This window comes from Phodopus roborovskii, unplaced genomic scaffold, assembly GCF_943737965.1.
Source record: "Phodopus roborovskii unplaced genomic scaffold, PHOROB, whole genome shotgun sequence".
Taxonomy (NCBI): Eukaryota; Metazoa; Chordata; class Mammalia; order Rodentia; family Cricetidae; genus Phodopus; species Phodopus roborovskii.
In genome coordinates this window covers 21,768,589-21,790,493 of record NW_026126434.1, presented here as the reverse complement: position 1 = coordinate 21,790,493, position 21,905 = coordinate 21,768,589, and the positions used below count along the sequence as shown (strand labels likewise).

Sequence of the window (21,905 nt, the reverse complement as noted above, 5' to 3'; positions counted from 1 at the left end):
CACCTGTAAGTATTGCCACAGGACTGGTGATTGTGGCTGAATTAGCTGTGCTTCTCTTAGGGCTGCTTCATACTGCACTCATCCCTGTAAGAGAACTGTAGCGCTCCCACAGCATCCTTGGGACCGATGGCAGCCTGGGCTCCACCAGCTTTTAAAGATTCTCATGCAAGTGAAGTGCATCCATGGACCTGTCCCTCTTTGATCCCTCTCCTGTGGCTGCTGTTGGCTGTCACTGTTACTCTTACAAGGCTTAAGAGAGTGTTCTCTCAGTTGGGCGTTGCTTTTCAGTGGAGCGCAAGTCTCTGTTCTGTCATCTCTTCTTGCCCACACCATTTCTGCTGTAGTCGTCCCTACATTGTTTTTTGGTCCCTTTGTGTTGAAGTGTTGAGAGGGCATTAGCTCATTAGGAGTAAATACCCATTTGCTTAAGTCAACCCTCTGTTTTTGTAATGATCACAGCTGGGATTCCACCAAACTGGCAATCCTTTAGGCCTGGAGCCTAACAGCTTGAGAGCCAGTGAGCTACTGGGGCAGTCTGCCAGTGAATGAGATCACCCTGTCCAGGCTTGCTTCCTGAAGCTCAGTGTTGGATATACTTCTCAGTCAGCATTGACTGCAGCGTGGTTACTGGTGCCTGAGATGAGCCGGCCCCAGTCTGACTCTCATGGAGACCTTAGCAGCAGGGACAAGGCCTGCCCTGTCCTGGAGGCTTTGAGGCCTCTGTAGCATTGCCCAAGCTATCTATGTTCCCTGTCCAGGCCAAAGTGACTGCTGCTGTTAATGTGTGTCAGGAAATAGACCCTGTGGAGATCCCATGTTTAAGAATAAGGACACTAAAACTTATGGTTAAAGAAAAAACAAAACATGAAATGGGGGCCTTAAGACAGCAGTTATTTAGCCCTGTTTGTCCAGCTAGTCAGTAGCAGATCTGAGATTGGAGTGTGGGCCTGAGACCCTTAAGTTCAAAGTTCTTCAACAAGGGCCAGCAAGATGGATTACTTGATAAAGGCTCTTCCTGAGCAAGCCTGGTTACCTGAGTCCCATCCCTGGAGCCCACATAAAGAGGGAAGAACATAATGATTCCACAGAATTGTCCTCTGGCCTCGATATATATGCTGTAGCAGCACTCCCGTGTGTGTGTGTGTGTGTGTGTGTGTGTGTGCGCGCGTGCGCGCGCGCATGCATGTTTTAAGTTAATTGCACTGACTTTTTATTCGATATGGAAATATCAGGGTCTCCAGTTGTCATTCTCCTTCTACAAAGTTAGCAAGTAGACTGACTTCAGGGAGAAATGATTCCTTTACAGTTGGGACTCACGTTTGGAATTTCTTCTTAGTGTAGCGGGCCTGGCCTTTACCCCTCATTCAGTGCTCAGGAGGCCCCTGGAGTGAATGAAAGTGGGAAGAGCTCTTGGTCAGTGTGAGGCAACAAATACAGTTAGCTGCCGGGTTTCTAGCTTGGGTCTCAACCATCCATCACCCATTCTTACTGTTTCTAGCCAGCTGAAATGTATAACCTGTCACTTACTGGGCAGAGTACCATGCTACATGTTGACACCTGTGTCCCAAGGCCAGAGCAGTGGCGCAGGTGTTGGAGGCTAGAGCTAATTCTTGGTGTTGTCTGCATACCTCCCTGCTTGAGGTCAGTGTCTGGGCACTGGTTAAGAATGTGCACCTGTGTCCGCTGCAGTGTGGCTCAGTAAAACTCCATTCAGAAGGAAGCCTCTGATGGTAAGTTTGCTGCATTACTGACAAATCACACCCAGTCTCTGAAACAGTTATGTGTGGATAATTAAGCTGACATCTTTACTGTGTGCCAGGCACTGCTTCAGGCACTTTGTGTTTAATAACCTATGTAATTATGGTGACAGTCTTGGGAAGTGAGCACTGCTCCTTAGTTTTATATGGATGGAGACCAAGGTGCAAATATTTCCAAGCTAGGAAACTAGTTGGATTTCAGCACTGACAGCCTGCACTTCCGGAGTCCAAGCTTTCCACTCTGGAAACAGTTCCATCTTGTTTCGGATTTGCCCAGCTAGTGGCTTACACAGGCCCTCGGGATTGCCTGTTAGGTGCTAATATAGTCACCGGTATTTGATTTCTAAGGTTGTGAAGGAAGCCGGGAAGGGCCATGGAAACTTTCTACCTCTCTCTCTGTCCCTGTGCTCAGAAGCCATTGGGGAGACTCCTGTCAGGATGACTAGAGGACAGGTTCTTGTCTGTCTCCCAGCACAGCTGCTCTCCTTCAGATACAATGACTGTTTATCTCTTGTTTGTGTGTTCTTCAAATGTAGTTTATGCCTTAGGGCTAACAGAGTAGGCCATTAATCACCAGCAGCCTTCTAAAGACACTGTACTACACAGCAGTACCCAGCTTTTGTGTTGTTAATCATTTTACTTTTATGTACTCTATAAGGCTACATGCCCTTGCTGTCACTTCACTTTAGTTTTTGACACAAAGTCTTGTCTCATCAGTGCTGGTCTACAGAGAGTGTGGCTACATCACACCTGCCAGGAAGGTCTTCATGTTTAGCATCACACTAGCCATTTCTAGAGTGCTTAATTTCATTATACAGGTCCAGCTTTCTGTCTCAGTTCTTACTCGTTCTGCCATAACATTTCGTGTGACTTATATTTGCTGATAGTGAATTTACTCAGATTTTGCTTATTTGAGAAAGACCTCCATTTACTCCCCCCCCCCCCACAAGGAGGTGGGGCACAAAGATATTACCTGATGCATGTATTCTGATCAGAAGTTTGTAGGGTTTTTTTCTTTTTCTTGTTAACCTGTTAGAGCTTTTGTTTTTTCTTTGTTTCTTTCTACTTTTTGTTTTTGGTTTTTGAGACAGAGTTTCTCTGTTGACCTGGCTGTCCTGGAACTCACTCTGTAGACCAGGCTGGCGTTGAACTCACAGAGATCCACCTCCCTTTTCCAGGCATGGGCCATACCTGGCCTCTTAATCTTGGTTTCAGGAATCTTGAGTCTGCTCGTATGTGACCCCTCCATCATGTGTAGAGGGCCTTTCCTTGCTTAGTGTTCTCTGAGATTCTTGGTGACTCAATGTCTTTCATTATTTTTGGAAAAGTCTTGGTCAATCTGTGTGTTAACTTTTGCAGTGCTGGATCAAACCCAGGGCTTTGAATGTGCTAGGTGAGTGCTCTAGTCATTGTCTTATCCAGTGTGTCTCCTGTCTTGCATCTCTCTTTTGTGTGACTCAGGTACTCTGTTCTGCTTCTCCACCGCTGCCCCCCCCCCCAGTTTGGATTATTTATACTTAGTTTGTGGGTACCAGGATTTGAATTTATTTTTTCTGTATGTATGAGTATTGTGCTTTCATGGATCTATATGCACACTATGAGTGCCCCATGCCTTCAGAGACCAGAGGAGGTGCTAGATCCCCTGGAACTGGTAGTTGTGAGCCACCATGGGGTGCTGGGAATGAAACTCAGGTCCTCTGTAAGAGCAGCTAGTGTTCCGAACCTTGGAGCCATCTCTTCAACCCTCTAGTTTTCAAATTTTGATCCTTCCTCCATCCCAGCTATGTCAAGTCCTCTGAGAAGCCCAGCAAAAAAGCATTCCTTTAGTCTCTGTTATCGTTTTTTATTTCGAGAAACTGCATTTGACTCATTATAATTATAATCTAGCTCACTCCTGAGATTCACCATCTGTTCATGGGTGGTGTACAGGCTTTCCCCTACAGCCTTAACATCCGAATCATAGTTACACATCACATAATTGTTGCTATTTTAAATAGTCCACGATCATTTCCGATTCTACTTCTGTTGATTGTTTTGCCTCTTTACAGTATGAGTTTTTGTTTGTTTCTTAACATATCTGTATGTCTTATAATTTTATAGTGAATACCAGGTGTCATGTGTAGGATCAAAGAAACTATTTGAAATGAATAACATTTATTCTGGGATAGATTGGCCTGTTCTATCTCTGGGCCTTTGAGCCTGGTTGCAATTTGTTGTTGCTACGGTTACCTTCAGTGTGCTCCCAGCTTCATATTCCCTCACAGTTAAACTTGGCTCAGCTTTCTGGTTCTCTTCTGCTTTAGTCCTCTGCAGGCTCCCCCTGCCTGCTCCTCTGTCCTGCAGTAGAGGCTGCTGTGCTTGCTTTGCTAGTGGGTGCTTGCTGGCTGTCCTGGGCTGCTGATTTAGCCTCAAACTTAGGAGGGCTCTGTGTCCCCCATCACAGGAATAACTTTCTTAGTAACCATGTCCCTTCCTAGTAGTGGGTTTCCTGACTTTCCTTACATCAAAAGTTTCCCTTTTCCCTTCCCCTGTACCCTGGGGGCAGCAAGGTTTGCACTTGTCCCCCTAAGGCAGGAGGTTTTGCCCCTTAGAGATAAGGGTCCAGATAAGCCTCACATCTTTTATAGTACTGCCTGCCCCTTCTCCCTAAACCTGCATTCCCAGGTGTTGTCACGCCGCCCCCCAGCCCTGCCTCTAGTGTTTCTCCTAGAGTACCTAAGGAGACTTGAGAACAGCCAGGGAGTTGAGTACAAACTACCTTTGTGCCCAGGACTTAAAGGAATCTGGATTCTTTGTTCTAGAACGTACATCTGCCTAAAAATGTTTCCTGATTCATAGCCGCTGCAGTTTGTCTTATATCTATATGGTAGCAACACTACATGCCAGTGACTGTTTTCATCTCTTCTCAGCACCATACCTAGCAGCACACTGGTAGCTTGAAGTCAGTCATCATAGGGCTGTTCCCACAGTAGACAGTGCACATCAGGAAGGTTGACCATAGATATCAGTGCCCTTTCTGAGTGGCTCAGGGCCTCTAGGGTGGGTTGGGCTCAGCAGAGTTAGAGTGGTACACTGATGGGATCCCTGTTGCAGGACAGTCCTGGGCCATGTGGGAACCTAGCCCTGAAAGGCCCCTCTAAGGCAGAGGTCTTGTGAGTTCATGCTCCTGCCTTTTCCTCCCTCCTCCCTTCAGACCGAAGCCAGGACAGCACAGCCGTGGCCCTGTCAGACTCCAGCTCAACACAGGATTTCTTTAATGAGCCCACAAGTTTGCTGGAGGGTTCTCGAAAACCCTTAGCAGAGAAGAGGCTACCTGGGCTCAGTGCTCAAGCGGGACCAACTGGGAAAGATCTTGCAGGGCCCACAGAGGAAAGAGGTAAGAAGCCTAACCTGCTAATGTGGGCCACCCTGACCCCCTGAGGCAGTCAGGAACACCTGAGGACTCTGTCTTAGAAAGCTTAGCCTCAGCCTAGCTTTGCCTTCAGGCTTCTGCTTTTTTTGCCCTGGGATGTTAGTGGGAAAGTTACTTACCTTCCTGATCCTCTGGTCTCACTGTAGGATAGGAATGGTCCTGGTGCCAAATCCCAGGGATTGTGAGGATTACATAAGGCAGCTCTTGGAGGTGTTGGCACTAGAGGGTTTGACAAGTGTGCTTTATGATACCTGTCATGTAGTAATGACACATAAAGCCTGTTTGGGAAAGCCATGTTCACAATGTCAGTAGAGTGTATCAGCCTGTGGGGGCCTTGGTGAATGGTTATTAGGAAAAGTCTCTGGATTGTGAATGTCACAAATATGTTTTCTTTTTAGTCTGAATCATATCAGACTTCTTGGGAAATCTGCCTTTTTTGGGCAGAGAGCACTGATCTAAGCCTGGGATATGCCCAGCTCCCTTGGGATCCCTAGGCAGAGCCCCACTTCTAAGTTTATAGCATGACTATACGCAGGCTGAGGCATCCCTGGTGCCTCTCACAGACTGTGGCCAGTTGGCCATATATTTCTGAAGCTTCCTTTCTTGTTTAATGTGTGTCGTTTGTGGGCATGGGTGTATGTGCGGGTATGTGTGCCGTGGCACACAGGTGGAGAGCAGAGTGCAGGTCTGCACCTGCAACCCTGTTTGAGCAGGGTCTTGTTGTTTGCGGCTGTGCCTTAGACTAGCCAGCCTGTGAGCTTTCATGGGTTCTCCTGTATCCACCTGCTGTCTTGTCACAGGAGCTCTGAGATGCAGGCATATAGTATGTCCGGTTTTACATGGGTTTAGGGAATCTGGATTGAGGTCCTCATATTGCACAGCAAGCCCCTACCCATTAAACTATCTTCCTAAGAGCTTTCCCATTCTCGCTAAAGACATGCATATGTGTACTTACAAGACAACCCAGTCCCACATTCAGGTGTCCTAGATCACACACTGCCTTCTCAGCTACCTAAGAAGGAAAGCGTCAAGGCTTTTCCTATTTCCTTGGCAAAGAGCTTGAGATAGAGTGAGGAGTTCAGTCTTAGCCCCTACTCTGTGTTGCCTTCTGAGTGGACTGGATGGAGCATAACCTGCTTACTCCAGGGGGCTGGGCCTAACCTTAGCAAGTTTCTATGTCAGTTAGAGGCTCACTTGGAAGTATAGCAGTGGGGCCAAAGCCATTTGGAGGAGGATAGGACTCTTCTAGCTTTGTTTTCTGTTAGCCCTCCAGGACTGTTTTATCAGACAGATTCACCTGTGCCTGGTCCCTATCAGGAGACAAGGTTAAAGCTGGGTTTGGTGGTGGATGCCCTTAATCCCAGCACTTGGGAAGCAGAAGCTGGTGCATTTCTGTGAGTTCGAGGCCAGCGAAGACTACACGGTGAGACTGTCTAAAAATTAACAAAAGAAGGGAGCGGGTTAAAGCTGGTTATGGTGGATCACAAGTTTGGTAACAGATTGGGCTACGTAGCAAAATTTGTCTCTGAAAACCAGAAAGAAAAAAGAACAGCCTTACTTTCTCAGCAATCATTATATTATCCCCCTCACGTCGACATTCTATAATGGATACAAATACACTGTTGGAGATTTAGGATTGAAAGAAAATAAGTAATGTACTCTGTACATTCTAATATAGCATGTTTAGTTTTAAAATATAATTATTTTTACTCTTGGTCAAGTGAGGAAGTTCATCTATGTTCTCTGACTCACCATGCAGTGTAACTATCATCATGGACCTCAATATTAGTTACTTTTTTCCTTGCATGCAACTGTCGTCATGGACTCAGTTTTTCCTTGCTATGACAGAGGTACATGACAGGAGCACTTACGGGAGGTTCACACAGTTTGAGGGGTGTGGTCTAGAGTTCTATCCTTTGCAGTTGAAGCTGTGTCAAGACTTGATATGTCTTAACAGATCAAAAAGGAATGAACTGGGACCTGGCTGGCACTCTGAAAGGTCTGACTACCCAGCATTCCTCCAGCTAGGCCTGGAATCCTAAAGGTTCTACAGCTTCCTGAAATAGCTGTGAAACAGGTGTTGAGACACTTGACCTCTGGGGTACATTTTGCATCCAGACTTTAACCGCCTCTCTCCATCATGTGTGGGGCAGGGCCTTTCCAGACTGATAAGGAGTATCCTAGTATCCTACCTCTTTTACTCAGGACTGGGGGGGGGGGGTTAAGTCAGGGGGCAGACAGTACATTGCTGGCGATTGGATTGGTAAGGAATGCTAGGATAGAACAAGAGATCATTACAGTTGCTAGCAGGCTTGAAATGACATATTCTGTGTCCTATTACCTTCCTGTTCCCTCCCGGCTAGTTTAGCTGAGTTCTTTGCCTCTGAGCTGCATTTCTAGCCCTTGACCAGCTCTCAGCCTCTCTGAGAAAGCCAGAGCTTCAGGCCAGTGTGCACTGAAGTCTGTTTCACTCTCCTGACCTTCCAGGGCCACTCTTCTGGACAGTCCTGCTACCGACCTGCTGCTCCCTATCATGCAGTCCATATCATGGGATGCAGGCCCTTCCTTGTTCATGCATTCCATGTCCTCTAACAGCAGGCTGTGACAGATCCAGAGCTATCTCAGGCACTGGGTATTGAAGGGAGCAGGTTCTGCTCCCCGGATCATGCCTGTCTCTGAGCTTCCTACAATGTACAGCAAGTGTGAATGGTGCTGTTTTTGAGAGACTGGCCTCCATTGTATTTTAGAGGCTGTTATTCTTTCACACTGGTCTGCTAGTGCTCGAGGAAAGACTTTTACACTGTTGGCTGTTTACCTTTCTGAAGCTCACCTTTGCAGGAGTCAGATCTTCAGAATACATGTTTAGATTGTGAAGGTAACCCTGTGTGTGTGTGTGTGTGTGTGTGTGTGTGTGTAGAAAAAACGTTGCTTAGAATTTCAGCACTTAAACACAAGCTCACTCTGTAGAATGTAAAACCCATAATAGACATTGTAGACATTGTCAGTAACCAGTATAGTCAATGCAATGAACATGATGCCATGGCCACACATGCCTACTCTTTGGTCTGTGAATAGAGACTCAGTGGCATTATCTGTAGTTGACATATCTGTGCCTGGTGTTCAGCCGTGTCCTCCCACCCTTCCCAGGAAACCCATTAGGTAGAGCCAGTTCACCACGGCAGGCCTCCGTGCTCCCTGAAGTCCCACACTCTGCTAGCCCCAGGACCTGCACCATAAGCATTCTAAGCCAGTTCTTGCCAAGGAGACCTGGTGTAGGCTGCTTGGCCTGTGTGGTTTTTCTCACCTTCGGGTAAGAGGAGCATATATCATCCCATCTTCATGCTGCTAGTGGTTGGTTGGTACTTGACATCCTGACTAGGAAGCATCCTGTAAACTTACAGCCATTTCTGTCCCTCTTCCTTTATCAAGGAAGTGGAAGAGTCCAGTGATCTTGAGGCTGTTAGTGGAAGGAGTACATGTTTGTGTGATGCTGCTCACCTCATCTTTCTTAGATTCCCTTGGGCCACCCAGAACTCTGAACATCTGAATTAACAATCAGAGATTCCATTTTCTTTGGTCCTGAACCCTCTTTGGATTCTTTCCCTCTTCCTGTTTTCTGTAAAAATTGTGTTCCTGAGACTTTATGTCTGAGCCTTTGGTGTTACTCCTGCCCCCTGCCTCCTGTTCCTTACCCTGGGCCAAGGGCTGTATCGTCCACCAGTTCCCTTGTCTTCCTGGAGCCTCTGGTTGGGCTCATAGCCATTGTTTCCACTGCTGGTGTTGAGCCACATTTGGAACACATTAGAAACCTGACATGCTTTGGTAGCACCTGTAAGATGGATGCCAGCTCTAAGCTAGGGGTCCAAACAGCATCCTACGCCCACAAGAGAGGAGACTGTTGTAGCATGGCAACAGAGACTCTAGGATTTCTGACACTCATTCAGGCTACTTCAGATGGTAGGGCGGGAGTTGGTGTGAGGTGCTAGCACTGCAGAACAGGAAGGAACAGATGGTAGGAGCTAGGAGAACAGGCCCCTAGGAAGCTCTGGGCTGCTCACAAGGAGACAGTCTTGTGCCTTTCCTCTACAAACACTACCTCTCTCAGAGTGGGGAGACCTGAGAGAAGAAACACTGAGCCTTGGAGCGTTGAGATCTGTGAGCAGGTGAGTAAAGCAGGAAAAGTCAGAGGTCAGTGTGTGTGTGTGTGTGTGTCCGTCCGTCCGTCCAACTGCAGTGGATGGAAAGGAGGTATTCTGAGGAGCTGGGAAAGCAGGAGCTGAGGGGACAGAGAATGACTGCTCAGTTCTTCCTTAACAAAAACAACAGTGGTGGTCAACCTTGCCACATACCTGAGGTCTATCCTCTTATTCTGGTACTTGCTGGGAAGATTAACTTGGAGTCTTGGTCCTTGCCTTCTTGACTTTTCCATATTAGGTTTAAGCTACTGCCAGTCCTCCCTCACAGTAGGGAGAGTGCTGCCAAGGCTCCACCCACAGTACAGATTGTCTTCAGACTAGGTGATAATGGCTTCTTCTCCAGGCAGGCTGTGCTGGATAGGCCAAGCTCATGGATACCTCAGGGCCATGGGCCAGAAGCCACCTTATCTCTTGCATCCTGAGCCAGAGAGCCTCCCCTGCAGGCAGCCAAGGAGGGGTGGTGTGAGGCCATTCAGTACTGCCATCTTGAGACCTGTCCTGGGCTCCTCCGTGGTGCCTGAGGAGCAGGGCTGGGTGTTTAGATATCAGAATTCTCAAGCGGGTGTCATGCATAAACACTTGGCCCACCTGCAACAGCCCCAGAGAAAGATGCTGAGGAGCCTGTAGGCTGAGGTACTGTGCTACTGGTGGAACAGGTGTGTCACTTGGCCAAGCCTTTTCCTGGCTGTTTGACTAGCAGTGGTAATGTTTCCTCCAGTCTGTGACCTGCTTTCTTTTGAACCTATACCATCCCTGATGTCACCTTTGTCATACTCACTAGGTAGGAGCCAGAGTCCAGCTTGGAACGATTCCTCTCTGTAGCCCCTGGGCCCTCTGCTGCAAACCAGCTGGGACCACCCATGTCTTGGGCCAGGAGACTATGTGACCATAGCCAGTAGGAGTCGAGCCAGAGCCCTGTATCTCTCATTGCTAGGTTCATTACCCATCAAGCATGGGCATCAACCCAGCTGTCCCTGCCACTTCATTGAGGTGTTTCTATCATTTGTGACAGACTAGTGCATGAAGAGAGCTTAAAACCACAATGCCTTTCTCTTTCTTCTTCTTAACAGTAGGAAAAATTGAGGAGTCCCTGGAGAGTGCAGAGGCCTTCCGAGTTGTAGAACAAGGCATCCAGAAGCCTGTGGCAGATTCCCCAGCCTCTACTTACATCCCCAGCAAGCCCCCGGTGTCCACACCTCCCTTGTGGGATGGGAAGAAAAGGGGTGACCCCCTAGGGGAGCCGGTGCCTTTTCCCCAGGGACTGCCAGCAGGCGCTGAGGAACAGCGCCAGTTTCTCACAGAGCAGTGCATCTCTTCCTTCTGCCTGTGCTTGAGCCGCTTCCCGCAGCACTACAAGAGTCTCTACCGCCTGGCCTTTCTCTACACCCACAGCAAGACTCACCGGGTAAGAAGGGCCCTGATAGGGTGGGTGTGCCTGGCTGCCTCAGCCAGACAGGTGTCCTGGGAGGCTGACAGGAGCTTTGGGGTTCAGGGCTTGGCTTGCTCATCTGGGAGGGGTGTGAAGAAGAGCTACAGAGCCAGAGCCAGTCCAAAGTGTGGACTGTGTGCCCTGGAATGTAGGCCTCCTTGCGGCTTCCTTGTTCTGGGCTTGCCTCATGGGTACAGCTGCCAGAATCATCTCTGCAGCCCCTGCTTTGTTGGGTGCTGACAGCCTCTCTCAGCTCTTTTGGAAAGCAGTGGCTGTGCCCCAGGCTTCAGCACTACCTGCGGCTTTCTAGTCAGTCAGACCTTTTTTTCTGGCTGTTAGCGTTAGTGAGAGGACCAGAGTGACTTCCTTTTCCTTCAGTCATTCTTCAGGAGGTGACAGGGGGAGTCCCCTACCCCTGGTGCTCATTCCTACAGAGCTATATGTAATGGGGTGGCCAGGTAAAAATATACACATGAGCAAGCAAAGCAGCTCTGTTGTGACCAGCACTACAGAGAAAATAGGGTGCACAGAGCCAGGTGCTCCTATGACAGTGTGAAGGCTGAGACCTATAGTGCGTGGGGGAACAGGTAAAGCTTGAGGGGGAAGGACAGACAGCGCCAGCAGCCCAGGAAAGTGCCGTGTGGGAGGGCCAGGAAGAGCTAGAGTGACCAGGTAAGGAGGGCGCTCACAAGGTCTCACTGTGAGACCTCCTTCATGTGATCCTCCCAGTCTAGTCAGGTCTTCTCGCAGAGGCCTCCTGCTGCCCCCATTCTGGGCTCCACTACATTCTACATTCTCTGTGGAGTTTTGAAGAACCAAGTAGGGTGGTTGGCTAGAGAAACAGGGTCTGGCTTGGTCCTAGTTACAGAGTTTGAGTTTGAGGCCAGCTAGGTTTCAAGATGCCGAAGAGGAGAAAAAAGATGAGGGGAGGAAAGAAGATGTGGAGGAAGGGTTGGAGTGGGGGAAGAAAGAGACACAGAGAAAACCTTGATTTCATACCCTAAAACAAACAAACTCCTGTTAATGTGGAAGTATCTGAAGCATCAGGTACTTTAAGTTGTAAGCCTTGCTACGTTACATCTGGGGATCTGGGCTCACACTTACCAGGCTAAGTGGAGGAACCAAAAGACGGCCAGGAACTGGCCCAGTGGTTTCACCTAGGACCCAGTTACTTCACTGTCCTCCGCTATTCAGGGGGTCCCCCTGTGTGTAATGTGTTTTCCTTTGTCCTCTAACCAGGAATGTTCCCCAGGTCATTGTAGTCATCCCGTAGTGGTCCATGCAGTAGACAGGCCTAGTCAACCCAGCCATATCCATATCCATTAGTTTCTGCTGGCTCTTTTCTTAGCCACATTCCTAGATTAGGTTCCTTGATTTGTGGAGATGGAATGCTGGCCATGATTCTGAGAGAGATTCCTCTGAGGCGGACACTCTCTTCTCAATGTTAGACCTCCTGTGGAGACAGAACTGTAGAATGTCATGTGTGTCGGGTGTTTCCAGAACATACCAGGTTTTCTCTGGACCCCAGCTGTGTTCCTGGGCTGCCTGTAACTATTGGGGGAGTTTTGTGGGCTTCAACAGATCTTTGTTGAACACCAGCTGCCATCTACAATTTGAATGACAGGTTACCACCAAACCTTCTGAACATATGATTAATACTTTCCTGCTGCTCAGGGCAAACCCCTGTTCCAGGGGTGAGTCTTGGGTGCCAACTCTGCTGGCAGCCTCTTCTTAGATGTTGGAACACAACTCAGTTGTAGCTGACTAATTCAGAAACATTAATTGGCAGGCAGTGACCTCCTTCCACACGTAGCTGTTTGGTAACAAACACTTCCCAATGTGTGCGCATTTGACAGCGGCACATTTTGTTTAAAACCCATCTATAGGCCTAGCTGTGGCATTTTCCTGTTGCTGTTTTATGGCGCAGTGGCCAACTAGACTGTCAGGTGTCTGTTAGAGTTGCCTAGGGCTGGACAGTTAACTGTTGCTGAGTCTTATGTCTTTCTCATGTCCCTCCAGTTGAAGCCATTGCCTCGATGGGAATTTTGAAGCAAGACCCCTCCTAGGGACAGACCTAGGCTCTGTGGCTAGGCACTCTTGGAGGCTCAGGGCTGTTTTGTTGGAAGAGACTGGTGGTGATACACATATAGAGTTGTTGTAAAGAAGGGCAAACAGCCTTCTTTCCCATTAGCCAGACCCATCTCCCCCATCTCCATCTCTGCCCGCCCCCACCCCCAATTAGGCCCTCTGAGGACTGTTCCTGGAAAAGTTGCCAAAGGCTGGGTCTTCTTTTTTGGGAATCTCTGGTGCCTATGTGTGGCTGCGCTCCATGCTGTATCAGGATAATCTTATCATTTGGGCTCCTATCCTCTTCAGTAGGGGTCTGGATGAAAGATGAGGTATGACCATGCTTGCCCTGTTGTCCTGGAGCTAAGGCCCTCCAGTTTCTGCTGTAACTGTTAGAAGCAGTCCGATGCAGAGAACCTGGACATTGAATTGGTCCTGGAGCCAAGCAGCCAAATAAAAGTGTTGGTGATATTCATTCCCAGCTTCAACAATATAGTAATGAAATCTATAGTCAATAATAGTTTGGGCTGGCTGTTACTCAGCCCTTTAAAGGAAGGCAGTCCTACACCAGTATGGATGAACCTGGGGATGTTGTGTCCAATGAAATAAGCTAGCCACAAAAAGGCAAACCCTGAGTCCGTTCATATAATCTGTGTAGAGGTGGCCAGGCCACACTAGCCCAATCAGAACCTGCTGCTTTGGTTCAAGGCCTGTATGGAAGGAACCTACTTTGTTGGTGTGATGAGGCCCCTGATACTGCACATTCTATTGTGGAATTTCCAAGGACCACAGCCCTAGGCTTGCTGGGTCATGGGCCCAAGTGTTAAGTATATTTTCATACCTTCCTTCAGCCTCTGCCCCATTTCTGTGCCCCACAGGCAGAATGCTACTTTGCCTAGAATTATCAAGACAATGTCTTGGGCCACTATATTCAGTAGGGTCTGAGCAGGCTTTACCTTGTGTGATTTATAGAATAATGTCTTCAGCTTACAACTCAGATCACAGTCCATCATTGAGGGAAGTTGGGTCAGGAACTGGAGATAGGAACTGAAGTCAGAGACCATGGAGGAATGCTGCTTACCAACACGTTCCTCATGACTTGCTCAGCTGGGTTTTGTTTTGTTTTCCTTTTTTGGTTTTTTTCAAGACAGGGTTTCTCTGTTTTACTTTGGAGCCTGTCCTGGAACTTGCTCTGTAGACCAGGCTGGCCCTGAACTCACAGAGATCCACCTCCCTCTGCCTTCCAAATGCTGGGATTAAAGGTATGAGCCACCAACGCCTGGCCCTCAGCTTACTTTTTACCACCCAGAACCACCTGCCCTAGAGGTGGCACCACCCACAATGGGCTGGGCCCTCTCACATCAATCATCAATCATTAATAATATCCCACAGACTTGCCTACAGCCAATCTAACGGAGGCATAGAGGCATTTTCTCACTTGAGGTTCCTCTTCACAACTAACTATAAGAGTTTATAAGTTTATTTATTTAAAAAAAAAAAAAAAAAAAAAAAAAAAAAAAAAAGGACAACTGGCCAGACCTGATTTTTTTTTTTTTTTTTTTTTTCCCCAACATATAAATCTTTGGGATTGAGTTGGTGCTGGAGAACAGGATCTTACACTGTTCAGAGTAGCCTGAAATTTATTAGTTAAGTAGCCTGTAGCTGAGGCTAGTCTCAAACTTGTGACCAACCTTCTGCCTCAGCCTCCCTAGTATTGAGATTACAACGCTCCTTTCTCAACTTGGGAGTCTTGATTATGCATTCGGTCTGTCTACCTTTTGGTTTGAAGAGTCTTTTGAGCCTTTGGGGTCCAGAGGTAGTGAGGCAGATTGCCCCATAAAGGTTGCCATTTTCTTGGCTCTCATTCCCACAAAGAGATATAGATGCAGAAGTCTGAAGGGGTTTGAACACTTGCCTGCAGCATCTGTTGCAAGTAAGATTCTTTAAGCTTGGAAAGTAGAATGATCTCCCTAGACTTTGTTGTGTTTTAGTGTGTTCTTCTGGTATGTTTTTTTGTGTATCTGGATGGGTTCATCATCTGTCTTCTGAGTTGTTACCATGTGGTAGGCCCTCTTGAGGAGCCAGGGATCAAAATAAAGGCCCCAACTGTGCCCATTGGTTATCAGGGAGCAGGAAGCACTTTTGGTGGCAGCTAGTGATAGGTCTGGGAGGAAATAGACTGGATAAGAGAATGGAAGAGATTGTATGTCTATTTAGACAGAACCATCAGAGAAGGCCTTTCTGACCAGAGTTGTGAATTGTCAGCAGACTCCTGAAATTCATGAGGAGGTCATGAGTGAGAGGCTTCCAGGTGGATGATAGGGCTGCTCACCCAAATTGAGATCAGATTGGGCCTGGTGGAGATTGGTGGACAAGGGGTGGGGGTGGCAGGGAGAGGATGTGATCACAGGCTCACTAGAGCCCAATTAGGCAATAGAAATTGCAAAGACACTATTACAAGTGAGGTTAAAGCCATTGCAATGTTGAAGGTTAGTTGGGCATTGTGTGGCTTTAGGGTGTGAGAGACACTGGACTATGGTTCAGACAGGAAGTAGCAGTTGTGCTTTGGAAACCTAGTAGGATCCAAGTGACACTCCTTGAAGAGCCTGAATGGAGAGTAGAATAACCTCACAAGGGAGGAATGACACAGTGCCATCCATGTGGTTCCCCAGAGGCTGATGTGCACTTACAGCTGTGGCCTCTGAGGGGCATGTTTGGTGACCCCATGGAGCATGGAGTCAGGAAGTAGTTCTTCTTTATTAAATATTTTTCCATTGAGTAACATACCCAAGAATAATGGGAGAATTGCCTTTTCTTTTCCATTCCCAGAGAGAAGTTCTTGTTATGGAGCCAGGGTTGCCCTAAACTCATGATCCTCTTGCCTCCACCTTCTGAGTGTGGGGGTGGCTGTTTGTGCTACAGCACCTGGCTCTCTATGCCTGTTTTGTTTTGTTTTGTTTTACACGTAACACATATTGCTTTGATTCTGCTTTTTTAAAATCTGCTTCCCATGCAAATTTTTATTTTATTTATAATCTTAATTATAACAACGTTAATGGACATACTACATTTTCTGGGTGAATGGGCCACACTTCTTGTTTCACCAGCTCCATGTTAGGCTTATTATAAGCATGGAGATGTTTGTCATGATGTTTTATTATTAAAAAGGGCAAAAATGACTTTAAGTCTGCTGGGTCCAGGATTTGGAGGCATTCATATCCTTACTCCCTTGAAGTTCTTGATGAGTATAGAGCACTGTTTCTCAACCTGTGGGTCATGATTCCCTGGATTACATATCAAATGTGTACATTAAAATTCACAACAAAGTAGCAAATTACAGTTATGAAATAGCATCAAAGTAATGTTATGGTTGAGCGTCAGTGCAACATGAGGAACTGTGTTAAAGGGCTGCACAGTTAGGAAGGTTGGGAGCCACTGGCATAGAAGTAGAGATCCTTTATTGCTGGGTAAATCCTTTATTCAGAGGGACATGCCCTAGCTTTGTGGATGTCATAACCACTAGCATTCCTCATCCACAGAAGCCATCTGCTCCAGCTCCAGCTCCAGCTCCTCCCCTGGCCCTTCAAGGGCCCCAGCCAGTTGTCCTAAAGCATAGGAAGACAGACTGTTTCTGCAGGCTGCAGAGGGCATTCTCCAGTGAAGATCTCCACCAGTCCTGATTGTTTCATGTATCCCATGAGTCACCTCTAAGCTAACTCCTAAGGTGTGGTCCGGTGAAGGGTTGATCCCAGCTGAGGCCCATAGCTACCATCCTGGAAACTGTCACATATGCTAGGGGCAGGTCACTCTGCAGAGTCCAGTGGGCCTTATTTGCAGGTTTCTGCTCCCTGTCTGTACATATAGGCAAACATCATGGGGTCTGGCCTCTGTGTGCCCAGCTTTTTCTTGTGGGACTGCTGTCATTGGTTTCTGACTAGTAAAAGAGACACAGGCACAGGCTGTCATCTCAGTTATCCACACAGGAGAGGTTGATGTGTCTGAGATCTGGTCTCCCTTGCAGCCTTGACCATCTTGGTACTACAGGTGCTCTGCAGAACAGTAGCTGTTTCCCTCTCCAGTCATCAAGCACTGCTAAGTTGTCCCTGTATGTAGAGTTCAGAAGGTACAGGTAGGGATATAGGCTGCCCACCCAAGACTTTAGTTCCTGTGCAAGAGGAGGTCTCAGGCTCCTAGTACCTGTGGAAGCCAGCCTGATGTGCAGTGGTTTGGCACAAGTTAGCAGACGGACACAGTTGAGACAAGTCCAGGAGCATAGGCTGTCTGGCTTGACTGGTCCAAGCCTTAGGGGTAGCTGAGGCAGCCCCAAGTGTGGCCAGTGACCCTGTTGCCTACCCTTATGGCCCCTTTGCTTTCAGAGCCCCCCCCCCCCCCAGCTACCTTATTCTGGGCACCTGAGGGACCTCCCTCTTCTCTAGTTACTGCTCCTTCCTGCCACTGCACTCCAGACTGTCCAGTTGAGTAGAAGTGCCTTCCATTTTCTGGAAGCACAAAATCTACTTGTCTTCCTTCCATTCTTCTCACTGCCTCTTCCTGGCCCTGGGAGCTTGGGCAAGCTCTTAACCTTCTCTTCAGTTCTCTCGGTGTAAAGTGGAAATTCCATCCCCAATAAGGAATGGCGATGCTGTGTTCACCCTGGGTGACATCATCACCTGTTCTCACCTTGAGCCACCATAAAACTGCAGGACAGGCTGTGTGTTGAAGGACCTTTTCTCCTCAGAGAAAGTGGCCCAACAAGAGCCAACAGTCTATGAACCTCTTCACACCACTGAGGTAGGCTCTTGCCAAATCCCCTGACAGTTTCCTGAGCCCTTTGAGCTCCTGTCTGGGCTTCCAATGTACTTTAGCTTAGTGTTCCCATGAGCTTCTGTATGTTTTATGCTCAGCTACCAGTCTAGTTCATACTCTTTGTCAACCTTCAAACAGTTGGAGAGTACCCTTCCACTAGAGAGGGCCAAGTCTGAAAGACTGGTCTGTGATACAAGTTGGGTTCTGCAGCCCGTGTTCTGTGCATTCTTGCAGGCTTTGTGAAACTTCTTTTGCTGCCCCTTTGTGAGTCAGGAAGGCATGTGGGTCCCTCCCACAGCTACAGAGGCCTGCAGCAGCCCTTCCCCCACCCTGGCACAAGCACTGCTTTCTCAGGTCCCCAGCCAAAGGGTGTCTTCTCACCGTGGTTTCCTTAAGGAAGTTGTGGCCACTGTGAAGATGCTTCTTGAGGCGGTGCTCTGTCTCCTCTCCACCTCAGACTGCTGCTACTCGTGCAGGTCACACACACACTGCTAACAAATCCATCGGGGTCCATATAGGCACTTTGTGTCGCAGCACTGTGGTAACCTTTCCCAAACCTGTACAGCACAGGCCAGGTCCATGTCCTGAGTCGCCTGGGGTTACCCACCTCAGGGAGTGTCTGCACAGCCCGTGTGCTCAGGGCACATCTCTGCTTCACCGGTGGCCACACTTAGCTCTTATACTAACCAAACTGGGCTTGGTTAGCTGGACTCTTGCTGGAGTGCATCCCTCAGCCCTTTAAACAGTCTAGTGCAAGCCATAACCCTGGTGTTACCCACTTCACTGACTTCAAAGGTGGCCCGGTGGATCACTGGAGGGATTAGAAGTACAGATGGGGATTTGGGGTGTACCTCAGGATTAGAACTCGAGCCTTGCATGCCAGAGGTCCTGGGTTTGATCCCCAGACATGCAAAAATAAGTAAAGTTACAATTGATTTAAAAAAAAAAAAAAAATGGCAGTACATGCCTGTAATCCCAACAGTTGAGGGGCAAAGGCAAGAGGATCAAGAGTTCAGGCCAGCCTGAATAACTTAGGTAGTCTCTCAAAATTAAAAAAATAAAATAAAATAAAAAAGGAATGACTGGGGATATAGTTCAGGATAGAGGGCTATGGGCAAACCCTGTGGTCGTTCCTCAGCACTGCACAAAAACAAATCTTTCCCAAACCCCACAAGTGGTTTCCTATTCCATGCTCAATGTCTTCTTCTGTGACTATCTATCCCAGTCCCTCTCAGGACTCCAACATGGGTTCCAGCAAGAAGCCCCATTGTCAAGAGAGCCTGAGCACAAGCAAAGCCCAGGCCTCTATGGCAACTCTACTACACAGGTTAAATTAAGTAAGGATGTATGATAAATGAGTAGAGTCTGCCTTTGGAGCTAATAGGGATCCCCAGTAATATGTGGACACTGAGTCTATATGACAGTTTTGCAGGGTTGAGCAAGGTGAGGGGGCCCATCTATGCCCACTGCCTTATGCAGTCTGAGACCACATTCTTAAGTCAGCTATGGTGAAAGAACAACAACAAAAACAAAAACCTTCCAAAAATGCATCCCACAGCCCAGTGCTCTCACCCAGAGCCTGCTGGAGCAAGCTATAGGATCAATGTCCGAAGAGCTGCTGTTGGCCACGGTTTTTGCGAGTGCAGCTGTGAAGAAGGGACCACCTGCCTTCCCATGGGCCACCCAGAGCAACCCACACACTCACTTCCAACCTACTTGTTTCCCCAGAACCTCCAGTGGGCCCGTGATGTGTTGCTAGGCAGCAGTATCCCATGGCAACAGCTGCAGCACATGCCGGCACAGGGGCTCTTCTGCGAGAGGAACAAGACCAATTTCTTCAACGTGAGTACTTTGCCTTGTTGATTTCTGAGCTGCTTGCTGCAGCTGCTTCTCACTAAAGCTGTGTGAACCCTCCCCCCCCTCCTTGGGTGTTTGCAGAGCCTCAGGTGTGTGGCATCCTTAGAGGGCAGACAGGGTGATACAGACAAGAATTCAGAACTGATAAGGAGCTGTAATTAACTGAGTGACTTCTAGCAAGTCACTACTCCCTCTGGGCACTAGGGAGAGGCATGGATATGGTCGAGTTCTATGTGTCCTCTAGAGGCCCAGCTGTTCAGGGGCTATATGGTCAATAGAGAGAGATGACTTGGGTCTTATAGCTCTGGAGCAGGTCCACCTCTCCCTGTGTGTTCTTGGGCACCAAGGAGATTCTCGCTAAGGCTAACTCTACTGCTTGAAAATAAGTTTTCCCAAGACTAGGCCTTCAGTGCCCTTCTAGCTAGCCTGCCATTCCTTGTGAGGGGAGAGCAGTATTTCATGGGTGGGTCATCATCCATCTTCCAGGGCTGCCTCTTAAAAGTATCTGCCTTCTTCCACACCTGCCAGCCCAGCCTCCCCACGTGTACTCTGCCCCACCCAGGGGCAGTGGGCCATCTTTCCTCTCTACCTCTAGTCTAGGTCTTCTCCATCCTTTGTGCCATTCCAGCATGGCTGGCTCCCAGCTAGGTGGCCTTGGCATGTCACATGACCCCTCTTAGCTTTGGTTTCTTCTGTATTTCCCCTGATTGCTTGATATTCACAAGGGTAGGGTTTGCTACAAAGATATTGACAGGCAGGAGGGTTGTGGCAGAGGCAGATCTTTAAGGTACAAGGCTTCCAGAACCCTCACTGAGGGCTAGTCAAGTGGTGAGTGTTCAGTTCCATGGCTCATCCTTTCTCTCAGGCTGTAACTTATGAGTGAGATGTCACTTGTCTAGAACCCTGTACCCACCCATGCTCACTACTATGTTGTCATTTATAGGCAGGTACTAGGTGTCACTGGTAATCAAACTACATGGTACTATGGGATTTGCTATGAAAAGGAGCACCCACATATCCCTTTGCCCAAACCATAGCCCTGCTCTGCAATAGGAGTAGTTCTTTGTCCCAAGAGCGTATCCTTCCAGAAGATCTTTCATAAGCCAGTGTGTGTATCTACCTGTAGAGAACCAAAACATACATAATTCTGCCCTTAGTTTTTGTTTGTTTTTTTTTTTTTCCCAATAGCATCTCTTAGAGAGTGTTTTAAAAATATGTTTGTTTTATTGCAGAGCAGGGAATCAAAACCAGGGCCTTGCCCAGGCTATGTCAGTGCTGTACAGTGATCTCTATCCCCTGCCTGAAAAACTGTCTTGCATATAGCCCAGATTGGCCTCAGATTTGCAGTTCTGCTACTCAGCCTCTGAGTGCAGGAATTACAGGCATGCTCTCTTGTATCCAGCTCACCTCTTTTGGTTTGTTTTCTTGAGTCAGGACCTCTAGCTTAGGCTGGCCTCAGACTCATTGAGTAGTCAGGGATGAGGATCAGGTGCTCCTGCCTCCTCCTCCCCGATGCTGGGATTCTGGGCAGTCATTATCATTCCTGCCTTTTGACCATTCTTTTTGAAGCTGCACAGTGTTCAGGTGGGTGACCATCATCACCCGCTGGCGGATATTTAGATTATTCCTGGTCTGTTACTACAACAGCGCTTGAGATATCTATCATTGTACATTTGTGGAAGCTCATTTGTAAGAAAAGGCCTACAAGTAGAATTCGTGCCTGGGTTAAAATGTGTGCTTGCACTGACTTGTAAATGTAACTCAGGACAGGGATGTGGAGCCGTTCTTTACTTCCTCTTTTGTCTTGGGTTCTGGGGATTGAGCTCAGGTTGTTAGGCTTACACAGTGAGTGCTTCTGTTTGGAGCCATCTTGATGGTTCTAATTTGAGATGGGGGGGGGGCTGACACACTCTACTCTATACCTGCCACTGTCCTTGATAGTTGTTCCAGGGCCCTGATATCTCCTAGCATTAGGGTCTCCACTGCAACCGAGGCTGTACCTTCCTTCACCAATGGCTTTTCCTGGCCCCTCTCAGCAACAAGCCTAAACTGCTCCATGACCCCATTACCCTGCAGATCTCATGCTACAAAAAACGGTAACAATGAGTTCAACGGCCAGCTTTGAAATGTAGCCCTGACCTCACTCTGGACCACCACTACTGTGTGCTGGGGATATATTTTCCAGAAGATGTTACCACAGTGATGCTGGGCTCTTTCTAATCACAGCTGATTTTTCAGCCCCAGATGACCAACGTTGATTTCTCACAGTAAAGCGAGAGAATCAACTCCTGAAAATTGTTCCCTGACCTTGATATTCCATGGCATGTGCACACCTGTACTCACACACACATACATGTACCTACCCCCACAACAATAGTTTT

At 48.0% G+C, this 21,905-nt stretch overlaps 1 protein-coding gene across 1 annotated transcript in view; it reads left to right on the top strand.

Annotated features, from left to right (window-relative positions):
* Cabin1 (calcineurin binding protein 1) overlaps positions 1-21,905 on the top strand; it is a 107,742-nt gene that overhangs the window by 57,498 nt on the left and 28,339 nt on the right. The window contains exons 27-29 of the mRNA XM_051186915.1: positions 4,951-5,133; positions 10,439-10,770; positions 19,396-19,509. Of these exons, the coding sequence (XP_051042872.1) occupies positions 4,951-5,133; positions 10,439-10,770; positions 19,396-19,509 (629 nt within the window). The remainder of the gene's footprint in view (positions 1-4,950; positions 5,134-10,438; positions 10,771-19,395; positions 19,510-21,905) is intronic.